The sequence below is a fragment of the Pteropus medius genome, unplaced genomic scaffold (genome assembly GCF_902729225.1).
Source record: "Pteropus medius unplaced genomic scaffold, Ma_sr-lr_union100, whole genome shotgun sequence".
Taxonomy (NCBI): domain Eukaryota; kingdom Metazoa; phylum Chordata; class Mammalia; order Chiroptera; family Pteropodidae; genus Pteropus; species Pteropus medius.
Window position 1 is genome coordinate 566,921 of NW_024350922.1, and position 26,366 is coordinate 593,286.

Sequence of the window (26,366 nt, forward strand, 5' to 3'; positions counted from 1 at the left end):
CTGACGGGGACACCGGCCGGGGCAGCTGAACGGACCCATGGAGAGCGTGCGCACGTGACCTGCAGTCTGCTCCGGAAACCACAACATGTGGTCACGCGTCCACAGCCCCGAGGGGCTCGGAGGGGCCACGGCAGCGGAAACACCTGGTTACAAGCACCGTGCAGTGTTGGAAGCGAGTGTCTCTATGGCGGCACCATGAGCGAGAGAATCATCAGCCCACAGAGCACGTGGCGTGGGACGTGCCACATCCGACCTGGACACGACAGCACGTGGCGTGGGACATGCCACACTCGACCTGGACACAACAGCAAGCTTTGTCGGGTGGGCCTGCCACCTGCCGAAAACCTTTCGCCCCCCCGCACCGACAGAGATTCTAAGGTCACTCGGAAAGTGTGATTTTTACATGTGAGGACGCAAAGGGAAGGCCGGGCATCCCCAGACGCCGCTGGCGAGCGTGCAAATATTTATAGAAGCTTCCTGGAAGGAAATTTGGCGTGTGTGCAAAGCTTTAAAATCATGCTCAACGCTCAAGCTTTGACCCAATGACTATATGTCCATGTGTGCCTAGGAATTAACCTAAATGTGTGTGTGTATGTGTGTTTCTGTGTTTGTGTGTTCGTGTGCACATATGTGCATGCGTGTTCATGTGTGTATGTGTGCACACGTGTGTGTTTCTGCACACGCTTGTTCACTGCAATCCCTTCGCAGTAGGTAAACAGCAAACGCGAGGTAAGCGTCCAGCTGTGTGGCATCAGATCATTATATCACACCCATCCACAGTGAGCCCTACACAGCCGATAAAATTCATGTGGTAAAGGAACAGATTTCAAACTGTGGGTCACAAATCGTCAATGAGTCATGAAACCAGTTTTTGTGGACTATGACCAGTTTTTTAAACAGGAGAATAGAAAATAAGCGTGCATCACACAGAGTGTGTGTGAGTATGCATTCGTGAAACCTTTTAAATGCACGTGTGCGTTCACTAGGTCATTGTATAAAATGGATTTCTTAGTGCAGGAATAGTGAAAAGTAAGTTAAAAGCCGCTGCGGTAACAGAATACTCAGTAGTGTGGCAACGTGTCAGCATTCGATGTTTAGGTAGGAAAAAAACAGGTTAAAAATCATAGTCTAACCCTAAGCTTGAGATAACACCAACAATCGAACACGGACGCACACGCGGCATAGCATGCGAACGTCCCCCGGACGGCAGGCCGTGGGGGAGCGCGGGGCTCCCCGGCAGCTTCCGGCGTCTTCCGAACGTCCTGTAACCCACAGTTATTGTGTTAACCACCGGGAAAAAACCAAGGCTGTTCTTCAAGTGTGGCTGTGGTCAGCGCAACCTTCGGGTGGCTCCCGAGAGTGTGTCAGCGGTGACAAAGACGAATGATGAACAAGCAACCATTCCGACCTCGGATACTCGCCTGTGAAAAGTCGCCTTTCGGAAACAGTGCCAACCACGTCCCGGGGCAGGCAGCACGTCCCGCAAAACGGGGCACGTGGAAAACAGCGGTGGCCGTTCAGAATTAACAGTGTCCTGTGTCACGGCGTCACAGCGGACACAAGCGACAGTTGGTTCTAGGAGAGAGGGAGGGAGGGAGGGAGGAAGGAAGGGAAATGAGGGGAAGAGTGAAAACTAAACAAAGCACCCAAAATATCCGCTATCCTGAAAATCACAAAAGGAAAGCCTGTCTTTAAAACGCAGCAGCACAAAACCTGGGGAAGCTCCCGCATGACTGCAGGTCTCAGCCACCAAGTATCCTTCTGAGGTTATTAAATTTTAAAATGCCCAAGAACTCGACAAGCCATCATTTTAATGCGTAATGAGTGAGCGGAGCGGCTGACGACCCAACCTCCTTCGACCTGGAGGCGGCGTTGGATGACACGGTCCTGCTTCCGGCCCTCGTGGGACCTCCCGCTGGGAACACGGAGTGACACGGTGGCGGGGGGTGGGGGTCTGGAAGCACAGCCCTTAAGACTCTGTCCAGTCTGCGCTTCACCCCAGTGGCGCCCGGAGAAACCGCTCTGTGCCGAACTAGGGCACCCCATTCCCTCGGTCCCCAAACCCTTCTCAGGTCCGGATGTGACTTCGAAGAGCTTAGACCCCATGGGCAGGCAACACAGCTCTGGGTGCCTGTTCAGTGAGGGGTTTAGGGGTTCAGCTGGGTTGGAAGACAGTGTTCGCTGATGGAAACAACAGGCAAGGAAGGCGGAGCCACCCACCGTGGCCACGCAGACACGATGGCACCGGTAACGACACGCGACGGCTGTGCCACCGCCGACGGGCAAAGCCGCCTCCGGCCAGAGAGGAAAAGCCTCTGAACCCCTCGGTTGCACTCTGGAAATAAGAGACACAAAACCTGGGCAGAGGGACAAGCCCCTGCTTCCGGACGTCGCCGTGAGGACCTCGGGCCAACCCAGGGTGGCCTCACGGGTCACATGAGGTAGTCAAGGAGCATGCGGTCAAGTTCAGGCCACGTTTTCAGGTCTTGCGATGTGTTTGTTTATTCCTCTGCCTCTTGCAAAGTACTGGAGACAGACAGTGATAAAGTAATTACCCGATATTAGGTACAGATAGTTGCTTTTCAGTGGAATCCAGTGAGAACATCAGAAAAGAAATACACGCAGATAAGGAGCATAGGCGGTATTAAAAAAAAAAAAGCCTACCAAGGCACCTGGATGAACTTGTGTCTTCATGCACATGACTGACTCCTCCTTTTTAAAAACATCTGCATCGTCTACTCTGCATTAGGATGTACCTGCCAGAGCTCTGCACGTGTCTCTTCTAGTCCTTCTAACAACCCCACGGAGTATGGACTAGTCAGAGCTCCAGATGAGGAAACTGAGTCACGGGCCAACTCAGTCATGGCCACACAGCCAGCAGCTGAGAAGCCGACAATCTGGGCTCAGCAGCCGGCTCCTGGGCCCATGCGACCCCACCGCTCCCGGCTTCCTTGTTCCTTCTCCCAAAAGCCACTGGAGATGGCCCGTTGGAACACTGTGACCGTCCCCAAGTCCCTCCACACCCGCTTGCCCTTGGGCGGGGTGTCGGGGGGCTGTCTGAGGGACTGAGGTGTTTCCCACAGGCCAGCTTCATCCCTCACCAGCTGAAAAGCAAAGCAAAACAAACGAATGAAAACGGGGCTCTTGAGGGGTTCGCTGGGCACCCCGTGTGCGGGACATGAGCAAATAAAACAGTTTTATGAGGGCACGGCGAGTGAGAACGGACGTCGGTTCCCTGGTGGACCACGCGCCCTCCCACGGACTCCCGCGGACCCGCATAAAACGCTCCGGGTTCTATTCCCTCCGCGATCTGATCGCGGTCGGCGGGTTTTTGTGAAAACAGCTTGTGCCGTCGTGTGCGCAAGGTACCGGGTCAACGTTAGGGCGGAGCGAGTCGATCAGTTTTATTCTCCGAAAGGGTCGGGTCCGTCGGCCCGCTGCAGCGGGACCCCCAGGCCGTTACCTGATAAGCTGGCGTTTCAGGGCTGGGAGGCGCACTGCCGAAGCTCAGTGCCGACGACAGAGGCTCGGCATTCCCTTTCAGAATAAACAAAACCGGTGCGTTAAAGAAACCCAGCACGATGACCGAGGGAACGGACGGGCCCACGCGCCCATCGTCCGCACCTGCCTTCCAGCCCGACGTGTGCTGTCGACGGGAGGGAAACGTGCAGGATAAACATGCATTTGCGTCATCGAATCCGCCCGGCCCTTTCCAGGAACAGGGAGGAGGAGGAAGAGGGCCCAGGAGAGACACCGGGGTGGGAAACGCGGGTGCCTGGCCGTCTCGGTGGCCCACGGCACCCTCCCTGCTCCCTGCACTGACGGACTCCACACATGCGTGCTCCAAAGACCGTCAGACTGCAGCAGATGTCACTGAGGAATTGGGGGGCGACACCAGCCCCGGGGGGTGTCTGCACAAACGACCCTGATGGGCTGTGGCTTCAGGGCACAGGCCAGCTGGACCGGGCCACTTACGGCACTGGGAAACTGTCCCTGCCGTGACGGTCCGGCGAGGTGGCCACGTCCGTGCCCTCGCGTGAGCGCCGTGAAGGAGGCTGCTCTGGGTCTTGCTAGGCGGGCACGTGCCACGGGGAAAAAGTAGTTAAAAAAGCAAAAACACTAAGGCCAGCCCATGTGAGGACGTTCTTCAGGGCGACCCAGGCCCAGGCGGGAGTGAGCGTGCCCCGAGGCTGGGCTGCCTGACAGCGCCCGACCCCACGGTAGCGATCGCCGTGACGACACGCGGGGCCTCACGTCGCCGTTGGCGTGCACGTGCGTGCCCCTCCTCGAGCCTTCGCCTGCTCTGCCCCTGACACCGCCCCCCGCCCCCCACCGGCTCTCAGCCCAAGCTGCTAACCCCTCGGGGCCCGATGCTCAGCGCACGCCGCTTCCCTGGGGACACACCCTGCTCTGCCGTCCGCGGTGCGTGCCCCGTGTCTGCGGGGGTGCCCGGCACGTGGTGAGCGGCCACCCAGTAGGTTCAGTGAAGGGCTAACGAAGCAGGTGCCTGACGCAGCCCGTCTGTGGCCAGCGGGGTGCAGCAGGGCCTTCGGGGGGACCTGCTCCCCAACGAGGGGCAGCCCGGGCCGCAGAGTGGCCTCATCGCTTCTCTCCCTTCCGAGGCCTCCGGCTGCGGCCACCACCTGCAGATCGCCACCAACGGGCCACCGATCAAATGCGACAGGCTGACGCAGGGCACGAAGGTGCCACCCGTGGGAATGCGAGCAACCTGCATGGACCGCCAGCCCGGACCCCTGCTGAGCGAGCTCTGACGCCCCAGGTCGCTGCTCATCAGGGCTGCCCGGCTCCCAGCCAACACCCCCCAGCGCGCGCCGCACGCACTCACCGGGGCGGGGACCGTCTCCGCCACCCACGTTCGGAGCCGGCGCTAAGCCCGCCCTTCCCGCCATGCACTTGACCAGGCTTCGTTAACACCTTTGCAGCGATAATTCCCAAATTTACATCTCCCCTGGGCTCAGACACACATGCCCACCTACCTATCAGATGCCTATGCAGAGACGGCTCAAAACCACCTGAAATTCGACACTCATCGTCTCTGACAGATCAGGGTCCGGAGGGAGGGAAAACCACCCGGCTCCGCACAGAGGAGGTGTCTGCACTCGCATCACTGGGAGGCTGGGGGAGAGCCGGCCCCAGGCAGTCATGGCTCACACGACAGAACCGACAGAACCGACAGAACCAGGTCCCACTCTCTATCTTGGCTCTGCTCCTCCCCCTCCAACTCGCCTCTCTCCCCGGGGACAGGCCCGGAAGTGTCCACGCCGCCCATCACCCCTGCTCTGAGTCTCAGGCGCGCCCTCGCCATCAGCACGAGCCTCTACCGCCAAACCCACTGACCCGACCTCAATGCCGTCCGCCACGTCACGCGTGAGGCAGGCCGGGAAACACAGTGCCGTCCCAGCTGGGCACATGCTCGACAAAACCGAGACCTGCCCCTTTCACAGCCGGCCAGCGAAGGGGTCAGCCTCACACCGGAGCCACTGCCGCAAGAAGACACGGGCCAGCGGGGCAGCAGAAGCACCCTCCATGGCAGCCGCTCCCGCACAGGCACAGGCACAGGCACAAGCACGGGGCTGGGAGCTGAAACTTTGAACACAGGCACAGGCCTGGGGCACAGGGAGCCACAGGCACAGGCCTGCAGGGAGCTGGAGCACAAGGCACTTTGGGCAGGGCACAAAGGCACGGAGCAGGGGCTGGGGAGCCTGGAGCTGGGGCACAGGGCACAGGCACAGGCACAGGCACGGGGCTGGGCACAGGCTGGAGGGCTGGGGCACAGGCACGGGGCACAGGCACAGGCACGGGGCACAGGCACAGGCACAGGGCACAGAAACGCTCGTCTGGGATGTTGAAGCCGCCACTGCCACATGGCACACGACCCTTCCTGATGCCAGTGACCCCGTGCGGTGTGACCGTGCCCACAGTCCCCTGGCCTCTTCTTCTTCACAGCGGGGCGGGAGGCCTCAGTGGTTCTCGTGCTGTCACTCGCGCATCCCCACCTCGGGATGTGCTCTCTGAGTGACACAGATGCCAGCGGGGCCAGGCTGGACGTCTCGAGGAGCGGGGCAGCCTTCTGCCTGCAGAGTCCCCGGGGCAGGTCATGGGCAGGAGTCCAGCGTCGCTGCCCCGACACACGGAGGGCCTCCCCTGACCCCACCACTAGCCACCACCTCAGAAACTAGATCCTGATCTAGCGCCAAAGCCGTCTGTCGCTCCACTTAAATTCACCTGAGAAAGTTAAAAAAGGAGGCTTGGCCTCACCGTGAATTCCCGCGTCTCACAGAAAAATGATTCTGCTGCTGCTTAAAGAGAAAAGAGGGTGTTTACTGCGCCCCCTCACACTGAAGAAGAAAGAGCACAGTGAACACCCGCTTCATCGTGCTGCTCCCACGGTGAGACCCGCCTCCCAGTGAGGGGGCCCGCCTGCCTCTCACAGGACGTGCACAGCTTCACACCTGTTACTAAACGCTTCCCTTGAAGCCGCTTGGGGCCTGGGGCTCGGAAGGGGCTGAGTTTCGCTAAATCCACATCGATCCTTAGAGGCGGCGCGGGGTCTGTCCCAAGACCCAGGAATGAGACAGTGTCCCGACAGCTGTCACGACAGATCTAAGTGCCCCAGCTTTAAAAAGTGCGAGCTCCCTGCGCTTCCCCACCAGACGCGAGCATCCGGGAGCACGAGGGTGTCCTCGCACGCCTAGCCTGTCACCGCAAAGGCCGGAGTCTGCAGAGCCGTCCGCCAGGAGGGGCAGGGCCACCCCAATCCATCCCGACAAGAAACACCGTGTGCAGGCCGCGAACAAGGTCCTCGCTCCGCAGTGTCACGGACGGGGTTCGGCGCGGACAGCGAGGACGCCCCGCGAGCGGGCTCTGCAGGCAGCAGCTCCGTGGCCCGCGCCCGGGGCCTGGCGTCTCTGAGCTGAGGTTGGCTCCGCTGAGAAGCGGGTAAGAACAGGGCCCCCCGCAGGGTCCGGCCGGGTCCCAAAGGAGGAAAGGCGGCTAGGTTCAGCCGTGAGGCATTGCTGGTGGCACCGGCAATGGCTCCACGGTGAACTGGCCTGCGCCGGTGACCAGGCCTTACTCAGAGGGAAGGGGACGGGCGGTGGGCGTAAGTGGCGGCTCCATCTGGGGGGTGGCAGTGGTGAAGGAGAGGGCAGGGGGGGGCGGGGCCGGGGGAACCTTCCCCTCTTCCACTTCTGTTCATTTGTTATTGACTTTTCTCTCTAACACCATCGCGGATTACTTGTATGAGAAAGATTTTTTCCCCAAGGTTGGCCTCGAAGAATTAAACTTCGGCTGCATCTCTTAATGAATTAGAGCAGAGACAGGCCGGGCTGGGGGTGGGGAGTCTCCACGTCCAGCAGCTTAGGGAGGGCGAGATGGCAGAGGCGGCTGTGCTCGGGGACAGGGACTCTCAGCCCTCATGCCGGGCCTGCGAGCGCACCCTCCAGCCTCCTCCCTCAGACTCTGCCCCGTGTCACAGCCGAACTATGACCCAGATTCAGGTGTCGAAGTCCCGACCCCAGGACCTCGGAAGGTGACAGGTTTGCGTTTGCAGATGGCGTCTCTCAAGAGGTGAGAAGGTAAAACGCTGTCCCTAGGGGGGACCCTGCTGCAATGGGGCTGCGGAAGGAGAGGGGGTCAGGACGCGGACACACGGAGGGAAAATGACGAGGCGGCACGGGGAGCAGAAGGCGGCCGCCTGCGAGCCTCGGACAGAGCCCGAGGGAGCCACGGGAGTGGCGGCAGAGCCAGGCCGGGCGTCCGGCCTCCGAACCGAGAGGCCGGTCTGTGCGTGCGGCCCCGGCCGCCCCGCGGTGATGCTCTGGCGGTCGCTCCCTGCCGTACGTGAATTTTACATTTTCTGTGTGCAGATCCGTCAAGCTGTCCCTTTATGGATCCTGGGTTGTCATTTTTTAAAAATCTTGATTTGCAAGGACTCTGCCATCCCCGCATTATTAAGAGGTGCGCGCGTCGCCCTCCGAGACCGTCACTTCTGCTGTCGGTGCTGGTGCTGCTGTCACAAGCCGAACTTCCCTTGCTCCGTCCTTTTCCTGAGATTTGTCTGTGGTCGCGCGCTCACTCTCTGGGGAGCTCGTCGTCTGTATTGTACACGCATAAAAATGTTAAAGTTATATCACAGGAGTATGTTCTAGACAAGGGAAGATATTGGTTATATACTTTCAGGTAAAAAAAAGAAATTATTTTTAAAAATAAACATTTTTGAAAGAAAATGATTTATCTGTACTTTATGAGTTATTGAAAAAATTGAGAGAGAACAGACGTAAAGTATCAGTAATAATGACATTCAGGTGATGAGATTTTTATACTTTGGGTATTTTCCCATTGTCCCCACTGAATACGTATTACTTAAATGAAGATAATTTAAGTGACGTCCTACAGTGTCCTGGGTCCCTCCCACCCCCCACTCCCCCACCTGAGAGCTGGGCAGTTAGAAAGTCTAGGACTGAGAATGTGATTGCGAGGCTCTAGGCTTCCAACAAGGCACATTGGGGCTGGGGAGGCGCCCCGGCCGTCCCCACCTCAGTGTCCCGTGTGCCAAGCGGGGTGAGGACGGCCTCTCTCTCGGGGTCGTGGGGAGAGGTTTCTGGTTTGCTGCTCAGGAAAGTCAAGTTTATGGGGCACAGGGTTTCGGGTTCGGAAGGTGGACAGTTCTGGGGGCCGCGTCCACCCCTGCAGAGGCGTGCCCTGAACACCGGCTGACGTGGGGACCTCGTGTGTTGCGCTTCTGACCACAATAAATGAAGACAAGTTGAACAGTGGAAAAGAGAATCGTCTGTCTCCCGTGGGGCTGTCTGACGGCTGTCGTTAGGGGAGACAGTGCCTGCAAACGTTCTCGGAGGGTGTAACCGCATTCAATGTCACCGTAATGTCCCTTACAAGTACAAAGTAGGGTAAAGCCCAGGATGGCGGGTGTCTGTCACCGGGGCAGGAGGACGCCCCCTGGGTGTGGCCCTTGAGGTGTGGTGAGGCGGGTGGCAGCAAAGCCGGGCTCACGGCTGGCCGGGGGAGCTGGCTCCTCCATGCCAGGAGTGTCCCTGGCTCTGTCACGAGGGAGTGACACCATTACTGAAGCCTTAACGAAAGCACCGCTCGCGAGACCTTGGCCAGAGGCAGTTGTCCACCTGGGTGGGGGGTCTTCATCAGGAAGAAGGACGTGGCCGTGACGTCTCTGAGCAAAGCCCCATCTCAGCCACAGAGGCGTCACGACCCTGGCAGCAGGTGACTTGCTCCCAGCCCTCCACTGCCTGGGGAGAGCCCAGGTGAAGGAGTTTCCTTCTCCCTCTCTTTTTAGAAAACACTCAGCCCCGGGCAAAACCCAGATCACAGCCGCCCGCGAGGACGAGGCACAGCTACGGCCCCGGCCTCCGAAGCGCCCGGGCGCAGCAGGGCGGGAAGCGGGGCGCCTCCTCTGAAGTCGCTGGAGGCGCCAGGACGGCCACGCCAAACCCGCGGCCGTCTTCCTCGGAGCTAGAGGATGTGGGCTTACTTCCCAGACCGCCTCACATGGCGGCCACGGGCGCCACCCTCCAGGACACAGAGTGCGAACCGGCCATCGCAGCCCTGTCTGAGGGCGGCACGGGGGGCGCTGGGCCCCAGGTCACCGCAGACGGTGGGACAAGACCTCAGCCGCTTCCCTCCCAGAGAAGCGGCGGGAGACGGTGGCCAGAACCCTGCAGCCCGAATCCTCCGCCGGCGCCCAGGGCCTGTCACTGGGGACCTGTGGTCACTGGGGACCTGTGGTCACTGGGGACCTGTGGCCCTCGGGCGTCCCCACCACCTCTCTGTGCCTCAGCTTCCACATGAGACACAGCACCCTGGCTGGGCGGGTGGCAGCAAGGACGGGGTGAGGCAATGGAGGGACAGGGACAGGCTGGGCTCCTTTCCCCCGCAGAAGCTCTGGAGGGAGGTCGGCCAGTGCGCCCCGCACGGAGCAGCAGTGAGGAAGGGGGCTCCCGCACGACCCGCTGGTTTGCAAGCTTTGCCTTTTTCTTAAGTGAGACATTTTGAAGAAGCCCTCAGAATCTCAAGGCACAGATTCTGGAGAATTCTCTGGAACCTAGTGCTCAGCTGTCCAAATCTGACAGACCCTGACCGACAGGAAGGCCTGTCACACGCCGGACCCCCATGCCCCCGACGAGCAGCAGGCCCGCCTTCAGAGGCACCAGCCTGCCTTTTCTTTGGGGGGCAAGGGAAGAGCTAGAGCGCCACCCCACAGGGGACAGGGGAGGGACGCCGCAGCGGGGGGCGGAGTCCGGGTGGAGGCTGCAGGAGCCTCCAGAGCTTACGTGTCACAGGAGAAAATGGCCTGGACTTAAAGAGTGACCCCAAGTCCGCAGGTTTCCAAGGAATCCCTACTGAGGGTCCTTCAGAAAGAAGCTTCGTAACACGATTTTCTCATGTGCGTGCACACGCACGCATGCACACATGCACACGTGTGCGCATAAAAACGCATGTGCACACGCACACTGCACACATGCAAACACACATGCACACATGTGTGCGTGCACACACATGTATACACACATGTGCACACACAAATGCTCACATGCACGTGTACACGCACACTCACACTCACATGCACGCACATGCACACACGTACGCACATGCACGCACACACATGCACACATGTACTCGTGCACACACACACGTGCACACACACACAGAAAACACCGCTGTGTGCTAATGAGAACTCCCCAGACAACACACAAGGGACCGACTCTTAAACGCCGGGACACCAGACTTGATGAAAAAAATGTTTTCCCCCAAATGTGGATTTATTTTCATAAAAGTCTTCCAAAAGCTCAACGAATGGAATCGCACGTGAGCCCCTCTTAGGACTTACCTCAGACGAGGAGGCTGAGTCGGGCTGCCCACTGTGACACTGGGGCTGGGAGCCAGCTCGCTCCCCCTCCCCCCAGGGGTGGCAGGAAGACAGCGTGGGAGCGGCCTCCCTGCTGTCCTGCAGCCCCTTTATGAATCCCCAGGCGGCCGGGAGGGCGCTGAGGCAGAGAAGGAGCAGACAGCATCCCGAGCGGATAATTACGATTGCTGGGGGGCAGGGCCCCTGGGATGCATTTCGGGATTTAGCGCATCTCAGGCCCAGAGACCGGCGAGCGGGCTTTCTCGCCTCCCCTCCCTTCTGTGCTGAGGCTGCAGACTCTCCGGCAGGGAGGAAGAGGGGTCTGTGAGCTGCCCGTGTCCCCCCCACCGTGGTGGAAAGAACGGAGCCGGGCCGCGCCCTCCCCCACCGCGCGAGCCAGAGCACGGCTCCCCGCGCTCCGCGCCCTGTGCTCCAGGGAAAGATGCCATCGGAACAGACGAGTCTCGAAACAGACATCTGCTGCTTTGGCTCCAGCGCCGCTTCCCTTCTGCGAAAGCCGCATCCTGATCGTGCGTGGGGAAAACACCACCATCCGCCCTCTGTGCCCCGGGACTGACTCTCATCCTGGCTCCGGCTCCGGCGGGGAGCGCGCAGGCCCCACACCCCCTCCAGCAACAAGGGCTGGTGCTCCGATGGCACTTCGGCGGGGACCTCTGGGACAAAGATGGCACACTCTTCCTCCTGCAGTTGGGGCGATAAAACTGGGCTGTCACCCAGTGACGACCACAAGGGGACAGGGTTTCAGAAAGCAGCCAACCACCTCAGAGGCAGCAGACTCCGAAAACGAAAGACTGCGTGACGCTGTCTGAGCCTTGGTCTGGCCACCCCCACCCGGGGCTTCTCAGATGCACGAGCCATTCAGGCCCTCCGCGCTCCGTGCTCCGCGCTCTGTGCTCCGCGCTCCGTGCTCCGTGCTCCGCGCTCCGTGCTCCGTGCGTGGTTCGGCGATCACTCTGATTTCTGGGTCTGACCTGGACACTGCAGGCTGGAAGAGCCCCACGGCTGAAGCCAAGTCTCCAGCCTCCAGGGACGGTTCCCTCTACACCTGCCCTAACACATCGTGGCTTCAGGCGCGTCCCTCCCTGTTCCTCCTCCTGGCGGATGAGCGTAAAGAGACGGGAAAGAGACACGGGAAAACCTAGGAGGGCCAGGCCGAGAGCTGCAGCGGTCCCCGGTGGCTGAGGACCAGTAAGTTCAAACTCACTGTTTTCTTCTAAATAAGGAGATCGATGGGTCTGGGTGAGCTCATGGGGTTTGTTGGTTGAAATCATTACGCAATCCTCGAATTTGAAACGTGTGGTGAACCCACTTACTACCCGGCCGCTGTGCTGTGACACTATTTCCTGAGAGCAAATGTCTTGGCTGTGCACGTGCTCTAAGCATCTGTTTCGACGCCCGTTTATCGTTTACCGAAAGCGAGCCCTTTGTAAAGGGGCGAGCACATAGGGCGCCCGGATGGGAGGGAGTCGGGAGCCACCCGCGCCTCACATCTCAGAAAATGCCTGGCTCTGGGCCCAGCCCGCCACAGACCCACCCCTCCGGGCCAGCGAACCCAAATAACAGGGGTGGCTGGGCATCATGTAAACGTCTTTTAAATTGGCCGCAGCAACGTCAAGGTCCTTTTGTGGCACCAGCTGGAGACAAGATCCTCCCATCAGAACGGGGAGATGAAGAACCGGGAAATTAAGACGCTGGAGACCCGGGTGGGGCTGGAGCAACCACAGGGGTAGGCAAACATCAATGGCAACACTATTCACCAGCATCTCGCACTGGGCGCGGTTTCTGGGACCGGGGGCAGACAAGGTGGGTCCGAGCGGTACAGGACAAGACCATGCTGAGGGGGAGACGGCTGAATACGGGCTGCACTGGAGGGAGGGAGATGAGTGCCAGATGAACACATGGATGGATGGATGGATGGATGGATGGATGGATAGATGGACGATGGACGAATGAAGCGGATAGGTCAATGAGATGGAAAATGGATGAGTAGGTAGATGCGATAGGTAGATGGAGTGGAATGCGGCCAGTTAGTGGTAGGTAGATGAATGGATGGATGATGAGATGATGGATGATAGATGATAGATGGATAGGAGAGGAAGAGGAGGATGGATGGGAGGGTGGGTGATTGGATGGATGACAGATGGGTGGGCGGGTGGACAAATAGATACATATACATACAGGTGTATATGTATGCACATCTCCATCTCATAAACATTTACAGTAATGATGTCATTAAAATATTGAAGAAAATCATTACTTTACATGTAAAATAATCAACGTATACAAGTACATCCGCATGGCGAAAAAAAAAAAAGCTGTGAGAGTAACACTCACAACTAAAGTTTAGAAGACTCCAAAGTCTAGATGACGAAATACACTGTCACGGAACCAGGTAAGTTCTGTGCGTTCTAAGCTCTCCTGCGACCTGCTGAAGCAGCTCTGTCTAGCCGCGGACACTGCAGCCACTCGGTTTAGTTCGCCCTTCCTGCTGGAGTCACTTTTTGGTGGACGAAAAAGGGGACAGAGCTGACCGCATCCCTGTGTTACTTACTTCAGTGGACAGCCCCCCAGGTTCCCCTTCCTCGGGCACGGAGACACTCAGAATGTCCCCCAGACGCCTCTGCGGCTGGACGCAGCCATACGGCAAAATCCCCCAGAGCAGAATGAGCGCGGGTGGGCGGGTCACTTCTGCTTTTTGCCTAGGAGGAGATGGCTGCCCGGACCGCCACCACAGTCACAGGCTCCGGAGACCAGGACGTGGCTAGCTGGGGACCGCGATCCTGCCTTCCGCTGGTTACAAGGCAGGCTCGTCAGGGAGCTCAGGGCGGAACGTTAACGTGCCAACCTGGGGCGTAAGAGAAAGACAGGACAGATCGAGAACAAAACGGGAGTGTCGCCGGGTCGCCTCCGCTGCTCGTCAGCGGCAGGGCCACCCTGAAAGGCCAGCGAGCTCTCGAGCCTCTGCGTCCTTCAGTGCAGGAGCACGCTGCACGAGGGGCGCGAGTCACGGAGCACAGCCGCCGGGCGGAGGCAGCTCTGGGCGTCCTGGGGGCCCCGTGCCATCCGCCCTCCCGAGGCCTGACAGCCGCGGCCCCTGATAGTGTCTGCGAATTAAACTTCTTAATCTGGCTCTGTGATAACAGCGCTGGTCCTGTATTTCAGATGCTCCCTGGAGTGCAACATTCTAGAAACCAATTACCGGGGGGATTCGCGACAACGTGCACAGGTTAGCAACGACCAACGTGCGTAGGCAAAGCCGATCCCAGCACGTCGCCGCCGTTCGGTCCTTGCAAATTCACGCGGGCGTTACGAGAGGCCGCGTCTCCATTTTACAGATGAGAGAACAAAGGCGAAGGGCCGGACACTCACCCGCCCGTGTGCGCGACGCGAGGCGGACCCGGGCTCAGACTCGGGCCCCTCACTTCCGATGCCAGCGGCCGCTTTCTCTCCCAAAAGGCCACAGAGCTCCCAATAGCCAAATCGCCCTATGACAGAGGCACTCAGCAGTTTGACGCTAACGCTTCCTCTGCTCCGGGGCTCCCAAGCCTCTAACCCCCGCAGAAGGCTTAACCTGGAGGTGCAGGGAAAAGTGTGTCTACACCCACAGCGAGTGACACATCGCACACGGGGCCTCCGAGCAACGGTTTGACTATTAAGTGGCAATTATGCAATTTTGATAATGCATTTAGAGAAACAGAATCCCGAGCACCCCTGGAGCATAACCGTCGATCAGGCATAATCCAGATCCTTCTAAAACTCTGGCAGCAACGAAGGCCAGAAACCAGAAGCTGCGCGTTACCCGGCTCGTGGCCGCCTCTGTGGCCCGGGACTGGCGCGGCCCGTCTGAGGCCTCGCGCTCTGCATCTGCTGCGCTGGGATAAGGAGGCGTGGACTCGCCGAGGCTCCTCCGAGGGACCAACGAGACGACGCCAGGAGCTGCAGGGACCCTGGGGACACGGTCGCGCCCACGCGGCTTGTCTGAGTGGGTTTCTCTTTCTTGCACCCAAAATAATCTTGCGAAAATAGTATGTGGAAGAGCTTAGAACAATTCTCAGCCAGACTTCCCAAGAAATGGGAGCGTTACTTCTTTTCCGAAGGTTTGGAAGACAACACGGCTCATAGGCACTGCTTTCCCCGCCTCGTTCGCTGGCCCAGGATCCGTGATGACTAAACCGCCACTGCCAAGTGCCTCCTGCGTGCAAGCACTGTCTGGGCACTGGCAGGAAACACGGGGGGCCAGGCCCCTGGCCCACGGGGCCGCCCCAGGGTTGGGGAACATCGAGGGCGAGGGTGAGCTGGAGAGCAGCGGATGCTCAGAAGGGCCCGAGCCAGCGAACAAGCTCCGAAGCGGAAAGGAAGCTGGGACGAGGAGGTCTCTCTGCAGAGCAGAAGCGCGGCCGGCACCTGCAGGGCGGATTGGGAGATGCCGCGGTAAGGGCCACCAGGCCCGGCACCCCAGAAGGAGGCGGGGAACGGAGGCCCCGCCAAGGAGTGGGCTCGGAGCCACCCCGCAGTCTGCCGTCCCGCAGGCAGGCGGGCCCACGCGCACGCAGGGCCCGTTCCGACTCGCTCCCCCAAGGTGGGAAGACGACCCCGCCAGAGCTCTGAGACCAATGAGAAGACACAGTGCACGTGTGGGGCCGGACCCCCAGGCTAGAGCCCCATCCTCACCACCGAGCCTCGGGGCCCTCACCTGCGAAACAGCTGTGTCGCCGAGTTCCCGTGAAGGCTAAACGAACCCACACCGTGGGGCTGAGCGGGGCGCGGGGGGGCATACGGCCACGCCACTCCCGGTGCCTCTTCCGCTGCTGTTACTCTTTTTCAACCCAACTCTTAATCTCACCGGCCCATTAAAAACAGCCATCGCTTGTCCCTGACTTTTTTGCTTTGTAACAACATGAGTGCGTCTAAATTTATCAATTTACAGCAATTCAGTGGTTCTTCCACACCGGGGTACAGTCCTAACCCTTCAATTTGGGGTAGAGAACAGTCGGCAGCCCCACCAAGGATTCGTAACGCTGTTTACGAATCCCAGAGTGACAGATGTCTTACTGTCCACTCCTCAGACAAAACGCGGACCACGAAGGATCCTGTAAGCGAGGTGCACCGCTCCGGCTACGTTCACGTGAACATCTCAGGCTGCCACACACCAGGCCCTCTGTTCAGCAGCACAGAACGCCAACGAACAGCGGGAGGTGGGCGGGGAGCGGGGCAGAGGGATGGAAAAGAAACACTATCCCAGAGAAAGAGGTCTCTTTCTATTTACTGCTGTTTTTTCAATGCCCCTGAGCAAAGTATTAAAACTTGGCTCTTACAGGTCTCTTGCAATTTTTGCTAAATTTATTCCTCGTTCCTTCGTCTCTTTGGTTGGTTCTATACATAGACTATTTCCTCTCGTGATATTTTCAAAACCACTGGTGTAAGCGTGTAGGAAAACTATAGATGTTGCACAGGAATTCCCTTACCGGCACCCGATGAATCCTCCCTCGTTTCTGATAGAGCCCTTGGCTCTTTAGGTTTTCCAAAGAGAGATGAAATTACTCCCAGACGGTGCTCATTCTACCTTCTCCGTTCTTACTTTTTTTCGCATCTAACGGCATCGTTCATGAATTCCTGAGCAACGGTAAATAACAGTAACGGTCATGGGCGGTCTGGTCTTGCCCCAGATTTAATGGGGACGTTTTCTGTGTCACACCGCTAACGACGATGCTGGCTTTGGGTATGGTCCGACGTCATTAGCGGGTTGTTCTATAAATCAGGAATACATATTTAATTTAATTGGGTGTCTCTTTAGCATCCATAAGACAAGTCATAGGATTTTCTCATCTGCCCCTATTAAGAATTATTATTAGATTTTCTAAGATTGAGCCATCCTTCCATTCTTGGAGTGAGCTCGCTTCATCAGGGCCTTCATCACCGAGGAAGGTACTCAGCGACCTGCCCGTTTCTCTGCTCCCGAGTGCTTTCAGATCACGGGCCACGACTGACTCATGCCTGACCCCGGCGCGGAGCCAGGATCAGTGCAAGTTCATCGCTCGAGTAAACGAATGAAGCTGACTCGTGCACGAACCTCCCACACTCACCCGCGTTGCATCTCCTGGGACAAAACGCCCCCCTGAGGAGGACTGGCACGGTCTCGGGGGGTCTGTGAGCCCTTCGGGAATGCACGGTTGACTCGGGCCCCGTCTCCAGCAACAGAACCCAAGGGGAAACTAAAACTATTCCTGTGGTTTCGATGGAACGGACCCTGCTTCCTACCCCCGTAGCATCCCAACCCAAAGCGGGGCACGGCGCCCGGCCTGGCTGGAGTTCTGGCATCGGCCGCTCCAGAAATGGGCACAGGACCCAACCGGGGACAGGGGCGACTCCAGGAACCTCTCGCAGAAGCCCTTAAGGGAGACTGTTTCCAAAACAACCGATCAGCATAAAGCGTATGTGTCTAGGCTCGCTGCTTACCATTTTGCCTAAAATGCGGGGAGACAACCCGCTAACGAACCAAGGGAGAGACAAGCACAGCCAGGAGAGGAAAGAGAGAGACCTAGTGACGTCATCTGACCCCTGCACTCAGCTTTTCCGGAAGCCAATTATCCCCTAAGCTTGCTAATTACATCAGCCAATAAGTTACCTTTTTAATAGTAGTTTAAATTCAATTCCTATCATTTACAACAACAAAAAATTACCTAATTTACATGCTGCTTTGCCTCACTGTAAACACGCTTTTACATTCCTAAAGGTTGAAAACAAAACTTCTTTAAAGGAAGGCAACTCTAACTACTGAGTGTTAAAAAACAAACAAACAAAAAACGCCTGCTTTTAATTAATGGCAAGATGGGCTGAGATGGTCCCTCAGTGAATTATAATTTCAGATCGAAATTCCCAGGACAATTAGAGGAGCTTGTTGGGCTGCAGAAAGGGACGGGATGCAGAGATGACCGTGACAACGCGGCGCCGTGGGCTGCTCCAGGGACAGCAGCGTCATGCGAAACCAAAACCTTTAACACTTCCCGACCTGCAACCTGAGCGATCTCCCACGCAGCTAAGGTCCCGAGGCCTCTCGCCTGACTCGGTTTAGAAGTAAAAACGGCTGCCGTGACTGACAGAGATGAAAATGAACAGCTCGTGCCATGATGGCAGCAGCACGCCTGTGCCAGTGACAGTGTCCCCACCAGGGCTCCCGGCCGCCGCACCAGCCTTCTGAGGGCCGACTCCTCCCGGCCTTCAGCTTGAGGTCCCAGGCACCAAGTCCGGGACTAGTGTTTATGTCCCCTGAGGGGCAACTGAGGAGCTGCTTCGGGTCTGAAACCCTCGTTCAGACACAGCCTTGAAATAAAAGACCACACGCGAATGGAAGGCACATTCCTGCTGCGGCCGGGGCCGCAAAGTAAAAAGAAGCAGCTGAAGGAAAATGAAGCAAAGCAAAGGGAAAAGGGAAAGTTGGGGGAAACCTGTCGTGTCGCGAACTCGGTGTGGGGCGCTTTCGATGCCGCTCACGCCACCCTCACGTGCCCCTGCGAGTAGGTAGCAGCGAGCCCATTGTGCAGGTGGAGAAGTGGAGGCTTCGCGCCCTTCAGGAACTCGGCCGAGGTCGCACGTGAGGATGCGGTGAGTTCTGACTCAGACAAAAACATCCTCCAAACCACGTCGCTTCTCCCCGGCCGTTCCTTCCTCTGAAGAACAGAGACGTTTGCTCTGGAAGCCAAGTATTTCGGTGGGCGGACAGACCCTGCGGAGACAATATAGCCCCAGCATCCAAGAAACAGAGATAGATGGGTAGACAGATGACCGACAGACGACAGATAATACCTAGATAGCAAGATAGATGACGGATGGATAGGGAGGAGAGAGAGAGACTGACCTATTTAAGCGGCCCGACAGCCGACAGAACCAGGACGTGGCCACACAGAGGCCAGGCGCCGGTCTCTCTGACGCGGTCTCTCCGACCCAGCCGGCCGGGTCTCTCACAAGCACAGCGCCTCTGCATGTGGCACTCGGATTAGAGAGTGGCCCACGGAGGGCGTCCCACCTTCCAGAGATGCTGGCTCGTGGGGAACCGGTGGGCAGTTTGTTTGGGGACGGCCTTTTCTGCCCCGTGTTCTTGTTTCTGCCCAGCCCCTTTGCTGCCGCTGCCACATGTCTGGGAGACATGTCCCCACGCTGCTGCCTGCTCCAGGAGGGGACATCTGGACCAGAACGGCACACGTGAGGCACAGCTCTGACAGCTGTGAGGACGCAGGCACGCCGGTCGCTTTCTGAAACGCGTCTGAACCAGAGGTGGCACCGTGGCAGCCCGCTGGCTGCCTCCAGCCCACAGACGGGCTCCGCGTGTGTCACAGCGTTGGCCCACACTGCACTGAGACACGTCACTCTGCTGCCAACATTAAAACCAGATTCCACGTTAAAATCCGCTTCCGCGCTCTCTTACCGCGTGGCAGGTGGAGTGACCCCACGGCCCCTCTGCACCCGGCAGGACGGGCCGGACCGGCGGCAGCTCTGGGACAGAGCGCCTCACCGTCTCTCCCACCTGGTCCGTTCCCCCCCATGTGGTCCCCGGGGGCCGCGGTGACCCTTGGTGTAAACGGTTAAGCAGATATGGTTGCAACGCCAGTCATTGCTAAACTCTCCCCAAAAGCATCCCCGATAAAGAAACATTTCCGTCAACACCACGATGCTGGGACAGAAAGCAGAATGGACCGGGCCATCGTGCCGTGAGGAACGGGAAAGCCAGGAGCTGGGCCGGGCTGCGTCGCGGCTCCAGGACACCCAGTTTTTGTTTAGCAAATATATTTGTTTTATCATTTTGTTTATTCCTCTCAACAGCCGGCGAGGCAGGACCTGCTCTCGGAGAAGCAAACTGAAGCTGAGCCTTGCTGACCGGTCACCCAACCACGGCCACCGGCTGGGAGGTGGGAGACGGGGCTGAGCCGGCGCGCGTCAGCCGCATGCGCCCCAGGCCCCTGCACTGCTGTTCCCACCGCTGGGAGACGCTCCCCGGACCCACGCTCGGGAGGGCCTCGCTCCCTCTCTCCACTGCCACCGCCCCCCGCGGGCCCCACGGCGGGCGTGCCCTCCGCCCTCGGTGCCCGACGCCTGACACGGTTGGGGACCAGCAGCAGCAGCGGCAGCACCTGAGAAGCTGGCAGGGGCCGAGCCCGGGCCAGCCCAGGCCTCCTGCCTCGGAACCGGCACCCTGACACCTCCACGTGGTTCCCGTGCTCCACTTCGCAGCAGCCCTGCCCGGCGCAGGTAACGCGGGAGTCGCAAGGGGAGCTCACGCCAACCGCCGCATCAAAGCCGTAAAAAGACTTGTCGGTTGGTTTGCTGTCCGCGCCCCGAATTAAACGTCGGTTCCCGGAGGACGGGCGCTGCGTTCTCGCTCTGCCTCACCACCCCGTCACCCCCAGCACCCGAAGCAGCAGACGTGGGCCATGGTGAATGCTGAATGCAGGAGCGAGGAAGGAAAAGAACATTCCGGCGCTTGCCTGTGGCCACGTGGCCGGCGCTCTGTGAGGGGCAGACGCGGTCACAGATGCAGCCAGCTGAGCAAGCTGGTCCCCCTGGAGAAGCGGGCGCTGCGATTTCACGTGCCGCCACCACGGGGGGCGCGGGCAGAAGCCGGGGCACCTACCCCAACGCCCACGTGCGAGTCACGTGCTGCCCCGCTCTTGCGGTGCCATGACCCGACGCCCGGAACGCCTCCTGCCCGTCTTCCCCGGGCCCCTGGGACGTGTGTGGACGGCCGGTGGTGAAGCCAACGTAGGACCACAGAGGGCCACTTCCCGCCACCCTGGAGCCCAGCGGTTCCCCAAACGCCGAGTGGTCGCAGTTTCTGTGCGGCCCGAGCCACAGAGAGCCGAGAGCTGCAGCCACCTGTCACTCCGGAGAGCTCTGCCACGGCGGGCCTGCCACAAGGCCCCCTCCCTGAGGGGCATGTAAGGACTCTGCCCGGACAGGCCACATCAGCTCACCGAAAGGCGCGTGTGGCTTTGCGCTTTGGCTTGGGGGCGGGGGAGGAAGGAGTGGGGGGCTGAAACGCCCCATTAATCGTCGGCCCGCATCAATCTGCGAACCCGGCGGGCTCCTATGTCAACGTGACGCGCACGTCCTAATCCATGAGCCTATCTCGCCCTGAAAATCTGATGTGCGTGTTTTAATCTCGAATGTGCTTTTTAAACCACATCAGATCAACAGCACAGGAGCAGGCAGAGCCCGGATTTGGACGTAGCTGAGTGACACGGAGGAAAGCAAGCTGCCGGGGTGCTTAGCTGCTTCCAGGAGCCGCCCGAATTCTCCCTGCCCCCCGCCCCCACCTTGCCGAAAGCATGAACACCAGAGGCATTCGCAGAATTAGTGGCATTTGCAGAATTAGTGGCTGCTGGGAAGCACGCTGCACAGAAAAGGGACAGGAACAGATGGGGCGCGGGCAGAGCCTTTGGTTAACCTGCAGGTCTCCGGTCAGGCGGGCAGGGGGCGAGGCGTGGCACAGGAGGGGCAGGTGTGACCGTGATGTCCAGATGCCCCCACTGCTCACGGGGGCGGGGTGGCAGCACCCAGAGGGAGTGCTGCCGAGCCACGGCCCCTTCTCGCAGCAGAGCTGAGTGGAGGAGAGAGGAGCCTCGGAGCCCGGCTGACAACAATCACTCCCTGCCCTCGAGGATGCTGTCCCTGGTCAGGCTGCAGAGACTCCAGTGGTCCCAGCACATGGCTCCCGTGGGTGGCGAACACCTCCCTCCACCCCGACAGCTCCTTCTCCGGCTCGTCCCGTCCCTCCGCCAAGCATTACGTGGGTCCGCCATGGGAAGGGGCTGGGCAGGGGATCGGGGACACGGGTGCGCGTGATCCTCTTCGGCACAGCAGCCCTGTGCGTAGCTGCCCAGTGCTGACCGGCGGGCCCCAAACGCGACGGCGAGGCTCCACAGCACCGGCCGCGCCACGGCCAGGCCCCGCAGCCAGGGCGTCTGTGCACCTCCTTTTCCAGGCTCGGTGCAAAAGGGCAAAGGAAAAGGGTCCCTCCCCCCGCCCTGCGAGGCTGCTTCCTGACGCACCCCCCACGCGGCCCCCATCAGCTCCGAGGCACCCGAGTCAAACACACCGTCTACGGCCAGCTATGGCAAAGCCACCCGAACACACGCCGGCGAGACCCGCTCTGTCCGGCCCTGTCCGGCCCCCCATCCCAGAAAGGGCCTTCGACACTTCTCACCAGACACACAGCCTTAAAGTTAGGACTGAGGGGAAAAGCCCCAGTGACTGTCACAGGGCCAAAACTGCCCACAGAAGTGGCCGGGACGTCCCCACGACCAACCACAGGCTGAGCGGGTGTCACGCCCTTTCCGCGTCCTGCCGCCTGGCGTTTACCACCCAACACCTTTCGGTCATAACTGCAAACAGGAGCCATGGCTCGAGATGTTATGCGCACTGCTTCCCCAGTTAAATTAGGCATTCGCTGTTTTGTGTTTTGATAGGAAGGGGCTGTTTGAAGCCTCTTAAAATATTGCAATTAGTTCTCTCTGTTGAAACAGACATGACATGAACAGACACATTTGCTGTTTCGGTTTAATGTGTTGGAATGTTTATGCCTAACTGTACTTCTCCCAAGCTTTTGAAGCATAAGGCATATTTTTTAAAGTGGAAAAAAAAATCAATCACAATACACGCATTTATTATATATTTCTGAAGTTATTTCTAAAAACTTTCCCAGGCTGTAATTTAAACTTGGAAAGCCCATGTCTTCAACAGGAAGGTGACTTTTCAGGCATCAGACCTCCTTTTACCTACGGGCTCTGTGAAGATGATAACATCGCTTTAACCCACAAAGCCTGTGTTTCTGTTTGACAACCGCAATTAATTACTGAGATGCAGCAGAAACGGGGCCAGCCACCCAGATGTATTTTCCAAAGAGATGTAGAACAGGAGGAAAGAGGGACAGAAAAAAAAAAAAAGGCAAAAGCCAAGGAGGTTTGCGTTGGGGGCGTCCCGCCAGTGCTGTTTGAAATGTCACAGCTGGCAAGACAGCGGGGCTAAGGCACTTCACCTGCCTAACTTCGCCGCGCGCTCTCTGCCTCTCCCTCCCGCTGGCGGACGTGGGGGAGGAGGGAGGGGACATCTCGCAGGACGAGAGCCCCCCGGTGCGGGCCACAACAGTCCTGGGGGGCGCCCGCTGTCACGTGCACACTGATGCTCCAGAGGCAAAGACAAGCCAGCGTCTACTCAGCGGGAGGGGAGAGGAAAGTTCTGGAGGTGGGGACCACCCCCGGTCTCTCTACGAGGCAGCCCAAGCTCGCGGCATCTTCTGCGCCGCTGGCCGTTCATTCTGCCTGACCTGTGAACGCTGAAAGTTGGATTCCAGCCACGCAGATGCGCTCGGGGGCGACTCTGGTGGGTTCCCGGGGATCTCCAAGCCCGTCCGTCCGCCTGGCTGCCCTGCCTCATCCCCGGCGTCCCCGGCACAGAAGCGCAGAGCCCCGCAGGAGCCTGGCTTGCAGACGCCCCGCGGGCTCGAGGCTGGGGAACCCCCGGGCTCGGCGCTGCGCGCGTTCGGGAAGCAGCTCCCCGGCCCCGGAGCCTGAGCTGGCGGAGCGCGGCGCCGCCGCCGCCGCCGCCGCCGCCGCCGCCGCCGCCGCCGCCGCCGCCGCCGCCGCCTGCCGCCCTCGCCCCGGAAAGCAGGGACCCCAGGTGGCCTGCAGCCCCCGCGCCGCGCCCGGGCCCTACCTGTACCAGTCCAGCCCCTTGTCGTAGTTCCTGTCGAAGAAGTGCGGCTCCACGCCCACGGCCCGCACGTCCGGGTGCGCGCGGATCGCCTCCAGCAGCGCGCGGGTCCCGCCCTTCTTGACCCCGATGATGAGCGCCTGGGGCAGCCGCCTCTCCCCGTAGTCCGGGGTGCTGGCGGCGCCGCTCCTCTCGCCGGCCCCGTCGGCCGCCCTCCGGCCCGCCAGCTCCTCGCCGGGGGCGCCGGGCTCCCGCGCTTCCGTCCCCAGCAGCGCGCTGGGCGCCGCGGTCGCGTCGCCGGCGGCCGGCGGGGTCCGCAGCCAGGCGTCCCGGGCGCCGCCGCCGCCGCTCGCCAGCCCCCAGCCGTCGGGCCCGGGGGCGGCGGGCGGCTCCGCGCGGCTCGCGTTGTCGGGCGGCTCCCGCAGCGCCAGGGGGAAGCGCAGGGAGCCCGCGCCGCCCAGCAGGCTGTAGCACAGGCAGGTGACGGACAGCGACAGGGTGCACATGAGCAGCAGCTTGCGCGCCGGCGGCCCCTTAGCCGAGGCGCCCGGCGGAGGCGCGGGGGGCGGCGGGGGCGGCGCGGCGCCGGGCGGGGGCGGTGCGGGCCGCGGGGCCATCGCGGCTCCCGGCTCCCGGCCCCCGGCGCGCCGCGGACATGGTTTCAGCCGCCGCCCCCGCCTCTCGCCGCGCCGCCGCCCCGCCGCCCCCGGCCCCGGCCGCTGTGCCCCCCAGCTCTGCCCGCGGAGCCCCGGCACCCCCTGCGGCCTCGGGCAGGGGACCGAGGGGCGCGGAGCCGCCGGCGCCCGCGCTCCGCCCGCCGCGCCCCCGCTCCCGCTCCGCCGCGGCTCCGGCTCCTTCCCCGCCGCTAACTTTCTGCCGCGCGCGCGCCCGCGCCGCCGAGGGGCGGGGGAGCGGGCAGGGGGCGCGCAGGGCTGGGGCGCCGGGAGCGCAGATCGTGCCCCCCGCTCCACGCACGCGCTGGGGGGGCCCCGGCGGCTCGGGGCGCCGCGTCCTCCGTCCCTGTCCGGGCGCTTCCAGGGACGCGCAGCCCCACGGAGCCGCGCGGCGCGGAGCGGGGGCCGGGCTGCGAGCTGTCGCCGCCCCTCTCCCGCGGGACTCCGGGCGACCTCGGCCCGTCCCGGACCCGCCCCCTCGTCCAGGGGTGATTCTCCTCCCTCCCGACCCGCACCTTCGCGGCCTCCGCGCCTCCTCCTGGAGCTCTGACCCAACCCCAGGGCCGCTGCCTCCGTCCCGCCACCGGGCGACTGGCTTCTGCTGCGAAAGACGAGGCTGTGCCCGCCCCATACCCTTCGCCACAGGCACGCCCGTGTCCCTTGGGGACCTTGCCGCTAAAGGAATTCCGACTTCCCGGACCGAAATGGCCCGAGACCTAACGAGCAGAGACAGGCTGGGTTTCGGGGCGTCCGTGCATCGCTTCACTGAATTTTTTTTTTTTTAAGTGTATTTTCTTTGCAGAGACTCCCACCCCTCGCCCCCTCTCCTGGGGAGAGGTAGGCACAGAAAGGCTTCGGCAGATTCCAAAGTAGCCTCCCCCTACACCCCCTCCCCACCCCCGTGCCTTTTGCACGGGGACCTGGGGATGTGGCAGGCTGCCCTGGGAGGAAGTGGTCTGGAGTAAACAACCGAGGCACCCCGGCCAACTCTGCTTCCTGGGGACAGGGCTGGCTCCGGGGAGCCCCTCTCCCCTGCCACCACAGCTGGGAGGCTGGCGGGCTGATGCGTTGGCATCTCCGGTTATGTTTGATCACATAATAGAAACAACAGTTGAAAGAAAATGTATATAATGTCTAAATATTAACTAGATACCTAGTGCCAAAGAGGAAAAAAATGTTAATCAAATAAGATGAAGAACAGGCACCGCTCCCCGAGCGAACAAAGCTCGCTGCTGCTCCCCGCTGGACATGTGTTTCCTTCACTGCAGCGAGGTTCGGAGACAGGGCTCCTCCGTGATGCATTTTTATGGTGCGCTGGAGGCTGTGACATGCAGAGGCTGCTGTCCTGCAGATCATCCGTGTAGGCCGGGCGCTCCCTCCAGCCCCGCGGGGCTGCACTGCGGCCCCGTGCTGATGGGGGGAGAGGGCCAGCGGAGCCCAGGCCCCACGGGCCCTGTCCCCCTTCCCACTCCAGCCCAGCTCGGGGTGCTTGGCCAAGGAGGCCCTGGTTGCAGCAAATATTGCCACTGCCACCCACCACCCGTCGTCTTTCCAGGGCCCAGGCACGGGGTGCCTGGTGTGCGGCCAGGGGCCCTGCAGGCCATCCCGGTGCCCAGGCTACCGAGGCACCCTCTCCCTGCTCGGCGACGCGAGGCACCTGTCCGCTGGAGTTTCTACGAAAGGTACGCTTCCAAACCTGAAAAAGTTTTCATAAAATGCTATTGAACTTTCACCCAGCGGTGGCAAACTAACGAACGAATGGCAAACTGAGAGGTGGACGCGGCCAGCACAATGATGTAACGAAGCTTAAACGAGGGGCGACATTTTCCAGTCGAGGGCTTTCCCCCAAAAATCTGGATACGAGGTGTTGTTCAAATAGCAGACCCAGCCACGCGGGGCCCCTGGCCGGAACCAAGAAGCCCCTTCGTGGGGGGCGCATGCCGATTCCCCAGCCCCCACGCACTTACATGGCCCGCCTGGGTGCCGCTCAGGAGGGTGCTCCCAGCTCCCCTGCCCCTCGTCCCCAGGTGTCACACTTGAACGAGAGGCTCTTGAAGGAGTGGAGCCCG

The 26,366-nt window shown here is 60.3% G+C and overlaps 1 protein-coding gene across 1 annotated transcript in view; it reads right to left on the bottom strand.

The window, feature by feature from the left end:
- Nucleotides 1–24,240, bottom strand: part of HS3ST4 (heparan sulfate-glucosamine 3-sulfotransferase 4) — a 150,681-nt gene extending 126,441 nt beyond the window's left edge. Inside the window, exon 1 of the mRNA XM_039840184.1 lies at nt 23,627–24,240. Within this exon, the coding sequence (XP_039696118.1) occupies nt 23,627–24,240 (614 nt within the window). The remainder of the gene's footprint in view (nt 1–23,626) is intronic.
- Nucleotides 24,241–26,366: the final 2,126 nt, after the last annotated feature.